This window comes from Leptodactylus fuscus, chromosome 4 (genome assembly GCF_031893055.1).
Source record: "Leptodactylus fuscus isolate aLepFus1 chromosome 4, aLepFus1.hap2, whole genome shotgun sequence".
Lineage (NCBI taxonomy): Eukaryota > Metazoa > Chordata > Amphibia > Anura > Leptodactylidae > Leptodactylus > Leptodactylus fuscus.
The window spans coordinates 86,200,184-86,217,624 of record NC_134268.1 but is presented as its reverse complement, the minus strand read 5'-3'; the positions used below and the strand labels follow the sequence as shown (position 1 = coordinate 86,217,624).

Sequence of the window (17,441 nt, the reverse complement as noted above, 5' to 3'; positions counted from 1 at the left end):
GGACAGTCCATCACATGATCATTGGAAGTAAACAAAGACAGACTGCAAGGAGAGATCTAGAAAACCCTGAGAAAGTGATACAGAAATTATCTATTTATCCATCTCTAAAACAAGAGCTTTACCTAATCTATTACTTTGTCTATCATGCTCTTTTTGCAAAGCACTGCTATGTGTTTACAGCTCATTGCCTAAGTTTTAGGCTGGTTGCAGACAACCGTGCTGCAACCGCCCCCAATGAATTAAAAGTACATGCTGCACACAGGGATGTCCCCCGTGTGCTGCCCATGCTTCCACGGCTCCCTTCATTAAATGAATAGGAGCCATGGAAGCATGGGACACAAAAGAGGACAGGAATAGTACCTGTCCTATCTGATGCGGCCCGGACTGTTGGCCTGCACATGGGCCCATAGAAAAGAATGGGTCAGTGTGGTAACCATGAAATACACAGATAGCACACTGACCCACACCACTGTCATCTTCAAGGGACCTTACTCAAAGTTTGCCATCTGGCAGTAGTTGTCAGGCTGGTGACATCAATTCCTGTTCCTGGCCACCTTTATTCTCTTTACTGTGAAGAGCTAACAGAACATTACCCATCAATTAAAGTGCACTTGGAGGCTGAGCCCTGACTACATTTACTAAAGAAAGTTTAGCTAGCACATTAAAAAAAAAAAAAAAAAAGTTTAAACAAATTCCATGACAGTATCAACAAATATCTATGGGTCAAACATATGATATAAGGTTGCCCTTTAGGTTTTACAGGGTTAACATCTGGATAATCTTTACAGTATGTAAAAAAAAAAAAAATCTACTTCATTATGCCATTCAATACTCTATAAAATTGAAAGTAGATGGCAGGCATATGCAGCTTTCCTGGCAGTTTGCCATGAACATGGTGTGAATAGCACCTAACTACTCCATACTACCACCCACACTCTTTAATACTTACACTTTGTACCTAGAATTAAGATTTGCAGACCTCCTTTAGCCTATGTGTCAGCTCCAATTGTACAGACATAAAGCTGTTTGGTATGTCCTGTATGTCCATTCAAGTCAATGTATAGATCTAATTTAGGCAGCTTTGTTTGAGAACTACATGATTTGTTCTTGGGGAACACTTCTTAGCATAGAGTATATTTAAAAGAAACAACAGATCACCATATATACACTGCTAGGTAATTAACACATATCTGAAGGATATCCAGTCACTTAACCCCTACCTGCTAGAGACAATTTTTGATTTCTTTTTGTCTTCTTCCCATCTTCCAAAAACCTTAATTTTTTTTTGTTTTTCCATTTACAGTGTTGTCTAGTGGCTTAATTTTTGCATGACAAATTTTACATTGTAATGGTATTTTTTTTTTCCCCCTTACGGACTTTATTTTCATGACTTGCACTGTGTAGCCAAATGGAAATTGTGCCGATATTCTGCGGGTCAGCATGATTACGATGATACCAAATTTATATACCGTATATACTCGAGTATAAGCCAATCCGAATTTCAGCCGAGACCCCTAATTTTACCACAAAAAAACTGGGAAAACTTATTGATTTGAGTATAAGCAGGGGGGGGGGGGGGGAATCCACCATTGCAGATACAAAGTCTGGTCATGTGCATTGCAGCTTAGTAACTCCATGGTGATCATAGTAATAGCAGTTAACCCCATCATGTCCCTCACATTAACCCCCTGTGTGCCTCACATAAGAGTTACTGATATGTGGGACATATGGAGATAATTAGGTATCCTCATAATTAAGGTCCTTCATTAGTACCCTCATGTGTCTCACATATTAGTTACCCTTATATGGGGCACACTGGTTAATATGAGGGACATGATGTAGTTAACTGTTATTAATGTGAGGCATATGGAGTTACTGAAACTAAATTAATAACCCCAAATGCCTGACATTAATAGGCAGAGTAACTAAAGGAAGGTCCCTGTGTGTGTCACTTACTGTAGCTTCCTCTCCTCCATACAACAGACATCTTCCATAAGACACAATGAATCCTGGCCACTCATCTGCAGGGTAGATGCTAAATCCTAGTGTGCTAAAGGACCTCTGATGACGTCATGACCATGTGATCGGACTCTGGTGTGGGCGGAGCTACTAGGATTTAGACTCAACCTTATCTGCAGATGTTGCATACCAGTGGCTACAGGACCTTTGATGACATCACCGTCACGTGACCTCATGACAAGCCAATCACAGAGCAGTAGCACTAAAGGACCTCCCCCTTCCAGTTTTCTGTGCTCCGTGGAGCCCGACTCGTGTATAAGCCGAGGAGAGCTTTTTCAGCATGAAAAATGTGCTGATAAATTCGGCTTATACTCGAGTATATACGGTAGTTCTGTCATGTTATAACCCCTTCCCAACATCTGCTGTACTAGTACAATGGATGCTGGGGCTTTAAAGATGATCTATGACCAGCCTCAATAATAACAGACAGTCCCATTGACTACAATACAGTTGTATTGCAGTCTATCTAGTGGGTCTAGAGGCTGGAGCATTCAGCCCAGTTTGTGTGTGTTCTACTCAGGAATAGAGAATAATTTGGGCGCCCCTGCCTTCTATATTACAGGTGTATATTTATATTTTTTTAAATTAATTTCTAATAAAATAGATATGGAATTTTTACTGTGTGTGATTACATATATAGTGTTGCCATATGAAGCTATGCCTAATGTTTGACCACTTTATATCAATCTTTTTATGGACAGCGAAACAGAAAACAAACAAAATAAAAAGGGCGGTGATTTATTTTTCCCGCTAGAGTGCTCCTGTATGGGGAAAATGTTTTTAAAATACAATATTCTTAGACTCATTTTGTCATCTTCTAATTACAAAGTTAAATGTATTTTGTTGAGATTTTAAGTGATAGACCAACACAAAGCAGCAGATAATTGTGGAGTGGACAAAAATGATACCTGGTTTTCAAAACCTTAATGAAATAAAAATCTGAAAAGTGTGACGTGCAAAAGTCTTCAGCCCCCTGTACTCTGATACCCTGAAATAAAATCCAGTGCAATCAATTGCCTTCAGAAGTCACTTCAGTCCAGCTGTGTATAATTTACTCAGTATAAATACACCTGTTCTGTGAAGATTCAGTGGTTTGTTATATAGAAAACCCTAGTGAACAAGCAGCATCATGAAGACCAAGGAACTCACCACACAGGTCAGAGAAAAAGTTGTGGAGACTTTTAAAGCAGGGTTAGGTTATAAAAACATATCCCAATCCATCATCCAAAAATGGAAAAGTATTCTACAACTGCAAAACTACCAAAACATGGCCATCCACCTAAATTGACAGATCAAGGAAGGAGAGCACTGGGCAGAGAAGCAGCCAAGAGGCCTATGGTCACTCTGGAGGAGCTGCAAAAATTTACAGCTCAGGTGGGAGAATGTGTTCACAAAACAACTAAAAGTCATTCACTCCACAAACACTGGCCTTTATGGAAAAGTGGCAAGAAGAAAACCATAAATAGTGTCATTTGCAGTTTGCCACAAGCCATATAGGAGGCACAGCAAAAATGTGGAAGAAGAGTGTGCAACCGGGCCCGGCAGGGTATAAGAGCCTGGTTCCCCAACTGCTATACATATTGTTAATGGAATGGGGTCCTGGAATATCGCTGGGGCCCTTTCCAATAGCTGCTAGCCCAGGAGAAGTACTAAAAATAATACTTATACTTGCATCTCCTGGGCTCCATATCCTCTACGGAGCTTTTCCATCAAGTGATCAAGGCCACACTGCGCCCTATTATTAGGCTCCAGTGGTTACATGGGGTGCGGTGGTATAATGACATCAGTGTGCCCCATGTGACCGCTAACGCCCAATCACAGGCCTCAGCAGTGACGTCTGAAGTTGCTGAAGTCAGCCAGAGAGGTGAGGCAAGGAGAGTATGAGGGTTTGTTATTTTTAATCACCTTCCCTGGGCCTCTGACTATTATATTACTGGTTTGTCAAGCAGTAATGATGGGTGGGGCCCCATCATGGGGAGCATATAATTCTGGGTGGGGCCCACCATGTGTGAACATATAATTCTGGGTGGGGCCCACTGTGGAGAATATATACTGTTGGGTGGGGCCCACCGTGGAGAGCATATAATGCTGTGTCGGCCCCGTAACCATCACGATCAAGAATTTGCTATAGGGAGGGGGCCTCGGTCAAAAGTTTGCAGAAGCCCACAAGACTTTCGTTACACCACGGGCCAGAGGTACAGTGGAATAGTTTAGATCAAAGAATATTCATGTGCTAGAATGGCCCAGTCAAAGTCCAGATTTAAATCCCATTGAGTATCTGTGGCAAGACATAAAAATGCTGGTCACAGACAGTCGCCATCCAATCTAGCTGGGTTTGAGCTATTTTGCCAAGAAAGAAAAAAACTCTCTCTCTAGATGCGCAAAGTTGGTAGAGACAAACCCCAAAAGACGTGCAGCTGTAATTGCAGTGAAAGGTAGCTCTACAAAGTATTGATATAGGGGAGCTGAAAAGTTTGGCACGTCACTTTTCAAATTTTTATTTGATTAACGTTTTGAGAACTATGTATCATTTTCCTTCCATCACAATTATCTGCTACTTTGTGTTGGTCTATCACTTAAAATCTCAATAAAATACATTTAAGTTTGTGGTTGTAAGATGACAAAATGTGGAAAAAGTTCAAGGGGAATGAATACTTTTGCAAAGCGTTGTACATAGACAATATAGGAAAAGGGGGTTGATTTAATAATTTTTATATTTACATATTTTAGGTCCCTAGATTTCTGATCACTAGAACAAGACACTACAATGCTAATTAATTTAAATAAACTGTAAAATCCCTATCTTTTTATTACAGGCTGCTGCTAAGCTTGGGAACCTTCAAAATACCACCAGCTGTCAGAGCAACAATCGCCTTCCTCGATCTCATTCCGTGGAAGAACAATCACAGGTAAAATGGTGGTGTCCAAGCACTTCTGGTAAAATGGTGCCTTGGTCAGGTCTTATTTAAAGACTCACCATCCACCAAATGTAAGTATGAAGCAGATGATAAAGTCTTTATACCACTCCATCAGAGTACTGTAAAATAGTTTGTAAAGCAGTAACAATATACTGGTGATGCGGGGGTACACACCTTCTACAGGAGCGTTAACCACCAAAAGATAGATTTATAAAAAAAAAAAACTCTTACAACTGCATCTGACGATTTGCTTTAAGCAAAAGGTCTATTCGTGCTCTATTATAAAAGTCACGTCAGGCAGTCGCATAGGTCTAGGTTACAGCCAGACCCAAGCCCTCAGCCCAGTATCAGAGATTTGTTACTGCTCTGCCTAATGTATTGCATTAAGTCTCTCCCCTACGCGTTTCTACATGAATTGTCATGCTTCATCAGGGGAAGGAGAGAGGCATAGAATGACAGTGACAGGAGGCAACCAATGTCTAGTGATGCTGCCTTCTCAGTTCACCTTGGACTCGGCTCTAGACAGCACTCTGTCTTTTTAATAGATCAGGAATAGACCTGTACTTTAGCCCCTCTGCCTACAGCATATTATAAAAAACAAGAAAACTTGATAATCTTCAGTAGTTGATACCTTTTTAATGGCTAACTCATAATGATGACAAATGGCTGACGTTTCGGAACCTCTAGGTTCCTTTATCAAAGTAAATTTAAAACATTTCTGAAGGATGCATATTTATATACAGAGCAGGCACAAAGGGTGTCAGAATTCAGGAGGAAGGGGGGGGGGTTTGTTAGTAATTGGTAGAGACAATGTAAACACTTACAGGTCCTTATCAGTTCACACGTTACTGTAAAAAGACATGAAACTCTGTGACGCATTAAGTCCACACTCGAGTGTTAGAAGCAGTGTCATGAATTTATACTCATGTATGCGTCTTTCTCTCTTTGATCTGAAATTCCCTCTCAAAACCAAAATTTTCATGTGATCGGTGATATTGTGGTCCCCACTACAAAAATGCTTTGACACGGGAAGGTCAATTCTTTGTTCATTAATTGTATGGCGATGTGAATTGATTCTCATTCTGAGTTGCTGTCCGGTCTCTCCAACATACAGATTATCAGTGGAACATTTGGTACACATAATTAAATACACTACATTGGATGTGCTGCAGGTGAACGTACCTGGAATTTTATATTCCTTGTTCAAGTTTGGTATCTCTATCCTGTCGGTGGTCAGTATGTGGGGGCAGGTTTTGCACCTCTTATTTCCACATGGAAATGTTCCTGTGTTAGTTGGGGGTGATAGTGAGCTACTGACCACCATATTCCTGAGGTTCGGTGGCTGTCTGTAGCACAGGAGAGGGGGGTCCGGAAATATGGATGTTAGACGGTTGTCTTTTTGTAGTAGTGGATGCAATTTGTGTGTGATACCTCTCAGCGTCTCCAGGTGGGGGTTATATGTGACAACCAGGGGCACTCGATTGTTATCCTTTTTGGTATTGTATCTTAATAACTCCGATCTTTGTATCCTGGTGGCCCTGGTGATTTGGTTATCAATTGTTCTTGGAAGGTAACCCTGCCTCAAGAATGTGTTTCTGAGGCCTCCAAGGTGCTCGTCTCTATCTGCAGGATTAGAACATTGCCGAACAAGCTGACTGACCGACCAACCTAGCTAGGATGGGATAGCTTTCATCCGAAACACATAAAGAACTCTATTGTATACAGCCAGGCCATCAGATACCATCGCATATGAAAGAAAAATGTCACGGACACAGCTAGTGTCCGCTGCTAATGTCCGTGAAAGATTTTGAACGGACATTGGCAGCGGACACTACCTGTCGGACAATGACGGTAGTGTGAACGCTCCCTTATAAGTGAAAGCACGAACAGCCCCAGCACTAAATGTGGCTATATAGGAATCGGAACACCATGTGGCAGCACCCTGATGGTTCAAAGGGTAACCTCTTATTAAACAGACAACCAGTCCTGTAGCTGGAATGTATCTCTATACACTACATCAATAGCATTACAACCAAAATGCCTTTGAGGTGACCTGGTCCCCATGGAATACATACTGTACTCTCCATGGTCTCTGATCTCCCATTCCCCTTTCTCCCCTCATCGTTTCCCAGCCTTGTGAGTCGTGTTTTATGTTCTGTGTTCTATTTGTCCTTGTTCAGACAGCTTTTTCTTTGTTATTTTTTGCTGTCCCCCACTTCCCTAATTTTTCTTGCATTTTGTATAGCGTAGCTTATTTTACTGTTTTTTATTTAAGTTTTTACAAAAGTTTTGGAATACAAACAATTACAATCAAAATGATTTGGAAATTCTCAAATATATATATATATATATATATATATATATATATATATTAAATTTCTCATGAGCCTGCTCTGCATTAAAATAAGGTTTTATAGCTTATTGCAACTTTCATATAAAAGTGACTTCATTGAGAACAAGTTTTTTTTTTAATGTGCTGCATTACATCATAAATTATTCCGTAACTTTTTTTTTTGAACAGCTCTGGCCTTTGCAGGTTGCTGCTTATCTGACCTTGCGGGAAATGTACACAGCGGTTATACCCAGAGGAGACAAGGGAATCCACTAGCGGACCCTCTCTGATAAATAGTACAATAAGCTGGCGTGATTACAGGCCATGTTGCACATTCTTTTTGGAAGCTTTGATTTGTTATCTGGACGTGGAATGGAAAACACAGAGTAAGGACAGCAACAGAGGAAGCAGTGTAGGCTGCTGCATACTAGTGATTTCATCAGCCTGTACTAACTCCTCGTCACTTACCTCGTAGCCCTTTTCCAGTAGAAATTCCGCCAAATAAGAGCCATCCTAGGAAGAGAAAAAGATTAAAGTATGTGAGAAACGTGCACAGCCAATGTATGGGAGCTGATATTATGTAATACAGTGATATAGAAATCATACTGCAGAAAGGTGCACACACTCATTGCCAACTAAAATGTTTAGCCACATGCTGAGCTGCAGTCAGTCATTCAGGAGCAAAATCCTCCAGGGAAGACACATTAAATAACTCCAAATAAACCTGAACCTGCCTTTACTGATCAGAGCTAAATGTAGTAGAAAAGGCAGAGAGGCATAGGATGATTGAACTAATAGTGTAATACATATACTATATCACAGAAAATTAAAGACGTGAAATATTGCAAAGAACAAAATCTTTATACCCTACACAAAAAGACATTAGTATTTAGTAAGAGTCAATCAATATTGACTTAAAGTTGTTTTCCCATCTCACGGTTTCAGAAGTTTGCATGCTTTGTCTTCTTCTCACTTCCAGTAACCCCCCCCCCCCCCCCCCCCAGCTTGGGGACACCGTAGTATCACAATACTTATGCAGTTCAGATACTATGCAGATACTTATAGAGAAGGGACTCTGTTATGTGTGTTTACATAGAGAGATATCAATATGAAATTAGATATACTGGCAAGACTGTGATTAAGCTAATACAGTTCTGCAAATCTGAATTTGCCATCTAGAGCTCAGACAGGCCCTGTGAATATATGGAAAATACTGAAATATAGAACAGCATAGGCCCACTAGCTCATTCTGCTGGCTACTAACATGCTATGGACCATTATGTGTATATATATATATATATATATATATATATATATATATATATATATATATATATACATATATACACATATACACACACACACAAGTCATTTATATTATAAATTTTATTGATTAAACGCCACAAATGTAGTAGGTTAGACATCAACATTTCAATCCATAATTGCCAGTCTAGGAATGAAATCCTGAGACAGCATCTCCACTGACCTTGGTGTCTGTCCCAGTGACTTTCACGAGGCCAGAGGGGAAGACTGTTATTAACCAAAATTTGAATTCTACAAAGAGGTAAAGCCCAAAGGTCTAAATTCTTCAGCAACAATGCAAAGATATCAGTTATGAAATGTCCGCTCTAAAGAATTACTTTTTGAGCAAAAATTTAATAGTACTTTAAATGAACTTTATGGGGCTTTAATATGGAAGTCCTATCCTTAGAGGAGGTCATCTACATCACATTGGTGGGAATTGGACTATCCCACCGTTCAGCTGTTTGAAGGGGACTCAACCACCATCTAGATGTTACGGCCTTTGTGATCAGGCACAGTGAGGTTCATTCTATAGTGGCCATGTCCGGTAAGTCAAGTCAGCCTGGGAGTTTTATCATACTTTATATGCCAGTTTTCTGGGTTGTGTGCACACCATACTTTTTGACACCCTTTTTTTCTGGGACCACAAGCCCCAATTATTTATTGATGTAAATTCTTCCCAGCATAAAATGTTGGTTCAGCTGATTTATGAGGAGGTGTTGCCTATCCTTAGAACACACTATTAGAAAATATCAGTAAAACAACAAAAGTAAATATAAGACAAGGAATCATAATTAAAGTTATCCATCAAGACTGGTATTTCCTATGCCAGAGTGGAGATGTACAGCACCTAAATTGTGAAGGGACACATGCTTCAAAAACTTAGATGACCTTTCACCATTTCAACCAACTCCATTTTTTTCCGTTGTTCAATAGGTGCCACTATGCAGATTCCAGAAACAATTAGGGCTGTTAATAGATAGCCTAATTAGCATATTGGGTGCTTAAACTGTCATGTGGGGAGTCTGCTCTACCCCAGGTCCAGCCCAGCAGACAGCCTACGACAACCCACCTGAAAAAAGGGAGCCCAATTATTGTTTTGGGCACTGAAGATAACAGCTCTGATTGCCCAGGAATGGTGGGGGCTTAAAAAAATCCTCTCCCTCTGTGCAGGAATCATTAAAAGACCTGAAAATAGAGGAAGTAGTCTAAAGTCCTCTTTAAATCTGCTCCAGATGAAAGGCGATGTACAACTGGACTATAGCTTACACTAGTTGCTGTCCCATGGAGGTCCTTTTTAAACAATTAAAACCTTGTTTGTTTCATAAGCTCGCGCACACAGGTTTTTCCCAACAAGTCTCAGACAGACTGCCTCCATAATGCAGCACATTCCAGTTGTTTTTAAGTGATAGTATAAAATATCCAATATAATAAAGCCATAGGAAAATCAAAAATTATTGTTTATTTATATAGCACCATTCATTCCATGGTGCTTTACATTTGGGGGTTACATACAGTACACAAATTATGCAGGCAGATATAAAACTAACAATGACCAACTGGCACAGTGGGGTAGAGGGCCCTGCCCACAAGGGCTTACAATCTATGAAATTAGATACATAATGAAATTAAATACACTCATTTCTAGGTAACTTAGAAAAAAAATAAAATAAAAACACAACATTATACATATGGAAACAGAGGCAGATAGCCGTTTTTGAATGAAAGGCCCAGACAACCTTCTCTCTGAGCTTCATCTAATTCATCAAATTTCCAATTGAGATTTTGCACAACTCATGACAAGTCATACATAGAATTACACACAACCCTGTAACATCAGAGCAGAGATTTGCTGTGAGCATGTCTATGTAAAAGGATTATAATCACAGGCAATTATACGGTATTTTTTTATTTTAACTATATACAATTACCTGCTATAGGTAACATTTTTTATATTAGAGATCATCTCACAGTTTACATCACCTTTTAAAAAAATTATCTAAATATCTAATTTTTTAAAATTTATTCTGCAATAGTTTATCATGGGAAATATAAATATTAAACTGCAGAAGTGCTAAAGCCATGGGGTAAAGGGGAGAGGAAGAGCGGTGTGGAGTTAATACACTGATGTAAAACAGACCTGACCAGGATTGAACCCTGTCAATAAGGTCTTGTTCTTCTCACCCAAGCTATTTCTCAGACTTTCCAACCACACTGGAACATTCTGAACTAGCAGTGGCACTCGCTTCCTCACTACTTCCTTTCCAGGTCTATCGAGTGATAGGCCCGGGATTTGCAATGAGATGGAAACAGGCAGCAAGTGCTACTGGTGTCTGGCCGACACACAGCACAGCTGATTTACTGTCTGGCAATGCAACACACACCACGCAAACTGATGTGGAACTTCACCAGCACCCATAGGCCACAATTTTATACTTGGTGTCAGTTTACAAGAAGGGCACAGCAATGCAGCCATTGTCGATGCCTATAAGCGAAGCATTGACTCCAGTCTCTTGCCTGTGCCAAAAACCGTAATGAAATCAGGGAAGGAGGAACATTCCAGTAGTACTAGATGTGATAAAGTACACAGGTTTGTTTGTCCAGAGCTAAAGTTCTCTTTTCCGCAGAGGCTATCAACTTTGATGATGTTTGACCATATATATTAGGCCAAGGTGGGTGTGCATGTATTCACTAATTTAAGGTACCGTAAACACGTTCAACTTGCTGACCTAGTGAAGACTTTAAAAAAAAAAAAAAAAAAAAAATTTCTCCAGATGTGGCTAATGAAAAAGAGAAAGATTTTAACGTTTGAAAGAGGAGTGTGGTGACATTTTTCCCTTCAGTGCTCAATTTCCAGCTATGGCTCCACATAATGGAACAACTTCTGTCTTGCATGAGAAGATAAAAAAAAATAAAAAAAAAAAAATTAGACATGCAAGAGTCCAAAAGTGCCCGAACTATAAAAATATTTATCCGATACAGTAAACATTGTATTAGTAAAAACCAGATCAAAGTAACCCAATGGCCATTTTACCTCCGAAAATAAATTAAATAAATAGATATTGAATAAAAAGTGATCAAGATGACCTAAAGAACATAAGGAACAAGTCATTTTATCTCTCAGTGAATGCCGTAAAGACAAAATTCTAAATTTGCCATTAATATATGCAAACAGTTCTAGGACTGGTTTCCCTGCTTGAACAGCAGCCTCTTAGCTTATAAATATCATTTATTTTCATTGCTACAAACTTTGTATTCTTTCTTGGCCAAAAATATACTCAAAATTAAGGAGTATTTCTACTCATTCAGAAAGAAAAAAAAAAAAAAAAAAAAGTGTCCAAATCATTAACTGACTAGATGACTGGTTAGCAGCATGTTCAAAATGGCTTGTGGGTTGTTCCCGGTATATAGTCAGTTTGAGGGCTCTCAGAATTTGATTAAAATTGAAATTAATTTTGTTTTCAAATTTATGGGTGATCTTCTATTTTATTGCTTAAAGAGATACAACAGTGTGTTTTTGTTTTGGTTTTTACATGTTACATAGTCTGAGGAACCACCCACACAACACAAAGTTGTCCATCAAATTCAACAAAAGGATAGGAAGGGCATGGGGAAGAGTGAAGTAAATAAGCATTTTATACATTTCTATAAGTTTCAAAGTTATTTTGCTTTAAAAAGCCATCTAAGCAATTTTTGAACCAGTCAGCTGTTGCTGTTGTGATCAGCTCCTGGGGTACACCATTTCTGGAAATGAAAGCTTTTATTCTCCTGTTAGAGGAGTCCCCCTTTGCCACTTGAGTAGGGTTGCACATAGAATAGCTTTTCACCATATTTCTCATGTCAGCCTTATAAATATATAAAGCTTTATCATATCTCCACTTAATCTTAAGACTTAAAGGGGTTTTCCGGGCAAAAAAAAATTTAAAAAAAAGGTCTATTCGTGCTATCAGTGGGTTAATAAGTGCACCCAAATACCTTTACAGTGTTTTGAGTGATTTCTGGATTTATCTGTGAGCTTCTGGTATCCTCTGCATTTGTTTACAAGGTAGCTTCCTGCTGTCTTAGCCTACAACTACTATGATGCATCACAGTACTCTAAAATCCCCCCTCCCCCCAGTTTCCCTAGCTAACCCGCAGACTACTAGCCGTATCTACCTAGATAACTAACTCAGTCCCTTAACCTCCTTTCCACCCCATCATACTTACCTGATCCTGGAGAAGACTTTGAGGTTCCGCTGTCCCCCTTCTGCATGCACCTGAGAATAGAACGCCAGAAGAAGCCACGCATTGCAATAAAACGTTGCTTCTGCCTGCGTTCTATTGTGCAGACACCAGCTCCAGCTCCCTTATGAAGGAAGCGACGTCCAGCAGAAGAAAAGGAAATGAGCTTTGGTGAGTATGAGGGGGAACTGGGTAGAGGGGAAGGATGGGGAGGGAGAAGTACTGGTGGCCTGGCCACCAAAAAATAAAGAAAATGTGCCCGGGACAGTCACATGACCACCCCAGGCATATGGGTAACTATAATTTGTTTTTTGTTGTTTTTTTTTAAAGGGTGTAAATTAGAAGTTAGGCGAGGGGAGGGGGGTTAGCTTAGTGGTAAAGATTTAATTTATCCCAGACATTCCTTTTAAGTCTTTTCATGACTAAACAAATTTAACGCCTGCAACCTCTCCTAATAATTGAGGTCCTCAATGTCTCTTCAGTTCTGTGCCTCTCCTTTGTACCTTCTGTAACATCCGATCTATGAACTGATGCCCAGAACAGAATCCATCATTTATAAAACTGTAATATTACATTCCAGTCACACAAGTCCATACCCTAATTAGTACATGGCAATATCCTGCTGGCCTTAGAAGTGGCTGATCGACATTGCATGCGGTTATTTAATCTAATGTTCTACAAGTATACCCAGGTCCTTTTCTATCAATCAGTGACTCTCCCAGCGGTGTTCCCCCTACAAGTTTTGCATGCAGTTTATTTTTACTCAGGTGGACATCTATCCAGAATATTTCCTTATCCAGCTTTCATCTTTAATAGATCACATTGTGAACAGTTATACCTTCCAATCAGCCCAGGATACATTCACAGGAACAATCCTAGATTTTGGGTGCTGTCCCACTGCAGCCCGCAGCCGGCTCCACCATTTAGCTCAAGTATCTGCTCTGAGTCTCTGCTCCCCGCAGTTTGAAAGCAGTCAGAGGACATGAAGTGACATCACTACATCATGCCTGCTGCTCCCAAGATGCCAGCAGAAGCAGTGGACTCCTGGGCATGGGGCAAGGTGAGTATTATAGTTTTGCTTTATTTTCTTTTGTGGATTTTGCATACTTTGAGACACCAGGAAAAATGCATTATACATACAGTAGGGGACCTATTAAGAGGTGGGGGCAATATTAAGGGGATTATACTGTATATACAAAATTATACTGTGGGGGAAATATACTGTAGAGGCCATTAGTGAACATTATATTGTGTGGGGACCACCAAAACCATGATACAGTGTCAGGGCCGCTAAAGGGATATTATGCTGTACACAAAGGGATATGGTTTGGAATGGATGGTGCCAACCTGGAAATGGGCATAGCTACAGACATGGTTTACAATATGGAAACTCGCCATGGTGCACTGTGCATACCACAGGTTTTGTGACTCTTTCAGTACTTGAAGTTTAGGAAATATTGTTAGGAACTTTTTTCTAGCATCAGTCAGCTGTCTGAATCCAAGGTCATATGGTAGCTGTCAATAGTATCTACATAGTGTCACCCCTCGGGTCTTCTGCCCTAAGTTTTCACTGAAAATGCCACCCTGACCCTTCTCTGCCCCTCACATGATGTGTTCACTATAGCCCCTCTATCTCAAAGTCAGGTCACCATGTCCACATTACCCTGTAAGCAGCAGTTGGTGAAGTTGTACAAGACCCAGCGGTGACATCATCCTCAGTGTAAGGTTAATTTTTACAGGATTTAAACTGGATATTTCAGATATTTCTATTATAGATACATAGATAGATCGATATTAGTATAAAGTAGTGCACCCGGTCATATGAACAAAAAAGGTTAAAAGATTTTGTTCACCAGAAAAAAAAAAAAAGTTTCTTGGCATAATAAAAGGCACATTTAAGAGCACTGGTGGGAATGGTTTCTGCTCAGAAGCGAGAACAAGCAGCACAGTATCACGATTAGAAAAAGGTTCATAACACACACATTTTATTGACTGGCTGTAAAAAGAAAACAAATGCAGCCTTATTCTTAAGCTCGGCGCTTACTCTCTGGGAGCATGTAACGTAGCAGTAATACACATATATAATATTTCAAAATACTGGCATCACCAAAGTTCATATAAGTTTGCTCAATCCATATTGCTTTAATTCAGAGGACATAAACCCTGGAGTCAGTTCAGGAAGGCCAAGGGGAAAAAAAAAAAAAAAAAAAAGAAAAGAGAAGAGAACCTTTGCATGTCCTTTTACAAAGAAGTCTTTTAAGTGTTGAGACGCATTACATTAAGAAATTCGTAAAGTCCCCACTTTGCCCATTTGCTGCTCCGAATCACCTGGACACAGATAAATTTAGTTAACTTTATAAGCTGTGGAGAGATTTAACACCATACACAAGTTTTAAGACATTATATTATGTAAATTCACATGGCTTCTTAAATAGCCGCTCAGAAATTGCTCCACATCCCGGAAACTACAGGAAATACTCCGGAAACCTCCTGCTCTCATTTACTCTTTCCCTCTTCAGCCTACAGTTTCCAAAGTAGTTTTGATCAGGTTAATAACAAAGTGTTAGAGTCAAACAGTGTACTGTAGTGTTCTTGTTTTAAGTTTTATGCCATGCCAAAAAAAGAAATGACTTCATTACGCTACCTTCAGAGCTGTCATTGAAGTGATTCTGCACAGCACAAATATCATGGAATAAAAGTACATTTATTGCTAAATTGTATATATTGGGCAATTTGTTTCGGTGAATGCCCATAAAACAAAAAGGAGTGGAAAACAGCTTTTTAATTGTGCTGTAAATCTTCTGCATACTCCACAGCCAGTTCATGCGATCCATCAATACGCACTGCAGACTCCTGTGTATTGGTCTGTAGGGATATGTTGCAGATGGCTGCAACCAAAGACTTAACGTTATTGTCTTCTACTCTACAAGTCACAAGATTACATGAACTTTTACATTACTCTGCGCCATATAAACTGCCTTATTAGAACGACTGTGTAAAACCAAGAAATAGCACATTAAAGTGCAACCTATTTAAATACAGTGTCCTACAGGGACTTCTGGGAGTAATCCAGTTAAAGACCTTTAAAAATCAGTATACTAATAAACTGGCAGGATGTTTTATATACTCCAGGGAATGGGAACAATGAATATTCATACTCACAATGGCATAGTGAACAATAGTGAAAACTGAGCACCATTCAAATCACATGACAGACATTGGTTTAAAGCACATCTCCAGCCAAGTTATAAAACTTCTGTGAGCTCATGGAATGGTCCAGAGATTATTTTTTTTTTCATTGGTTCGAAGTTGTATGTAAAAGCAAAAGAAGTCACACTCCCCTACCGCGATTCCCCAACACACTTGTTTAGATGCTTACTGGGTTCCTACTGGTCTCTATTTGTTGGTCCTGTCTAAGCACAAAGGAAATGCAAGAAATATCTGTTGAGCCAATCATGACCGAGGGGGTCTCTGCCGAGACCACCAATTGGATTAACAGGCATCAAGAAGGAGCAGGAAACAGAGCAGTGGGTAGCTAAGGAGACAAGATAAACATACTCTACTGTCCCTGATGCTCCAGGGTCCCAGGCCTTTGTTCAGTCCCACCGTTACCTAGGGCTTTTCCAGTGGAAGTCCCCACCACACATGACCACTGAGACCAACCAGCAGCATAAATAAAGGAACCGGAATGTCTCCTGTGATGTCCACGAGTGACATCCTGTGCCCTTAGGCCGCTGATTGGCCTCAGTGGTCACGTGCGGTGGGTATTTCCACTAAGAGCCATGGGGCTGGGCAGCAGGCTAGGACATCAGAGCACTGAGAACCGGTGGGTGTTTTTTGTTTGTTTTCTTCAACTTCCCCAGCTTCCTGCCTCAATACTGAAATATCCTGGACAACTCCTTTAAAAGATGGTTATACAGGTGTTCAACTCAATCAGTGTATATATATATATATATATATATATATATATATATATATATATATATATATATATATATATACACACACACATATATATATATATATATATATATATATATATATGTATATATATATATATGTATATATATATATATATATATATATATATATATATATATATATATATATATGAGTTACATCGACAGACCAATAAAGTTATGGCTTTTGCTGTGTGACGACCAAAAACGAAAAACATGGCTTAAAAAGAGAGAGAATGAAGGACTTTTGTGTCAGAGATCTCCATTGAAATGAATGGAGTATGGTGTATGTGCTGCCACCACTCCATTCGAAACGGGGGTGAAAGTCCCCTGATTAGTGATTGTGAGCAGTTACATCCCCACTGATCAGCCAGTTATCCCCTATCCTATATATAAGCAATAACTTCCTTTTGTGAGAAAACCCCTTTAAGGCCTAGAACAGGTTGACCACTAAAGGATTAAGCATTCCTTTAAATGTATGCATTCTCTGTGCGTTGCATATAGTTGATTTGGCGGTGTTAAGATTAGGCCTACAATAATCCCCACCTGTGCTCCACAGTAGATTCTACACCTTTTATTTGTTAAAGCCATGGTATTGTGAATGTAGATACAACTGTGCCATCTTCCTGCGATGAAGCAGCAGTGCACATCAACACATGTCTGGAAAATAGTTTTCCTATATAAGAATTT

The 17,441-nt window shown here is 39.6% G+C and overlaps 1 protein-coding gene across 3 annotated transcripts in view; it reads right to left on the bottom strand.

Moving 5' to 3' along the window:
* GMDS (GDP-mannose 4,6-dehydratase) overlaps window positions 1–17,441 on the bottom strand; it is a 429,933-nt gene that overhangs the window by 351,069 nt on the left and 61,423 nt on the right. For all 3 annotated transcript variants that reach the window (XM_075270766.1, XM_075270767.1, XM_075270768.1), the window contains exon 3: window positions 7,738–7,782. In XM_075270766.1, coding sequence (XP_075126867.1) covers window positions 7,738–7,782 — 45 coding nt within the window. The remainder of the gene's footprint in view (window positions 1–7,737; window positions 7,783–17,441) is intronic.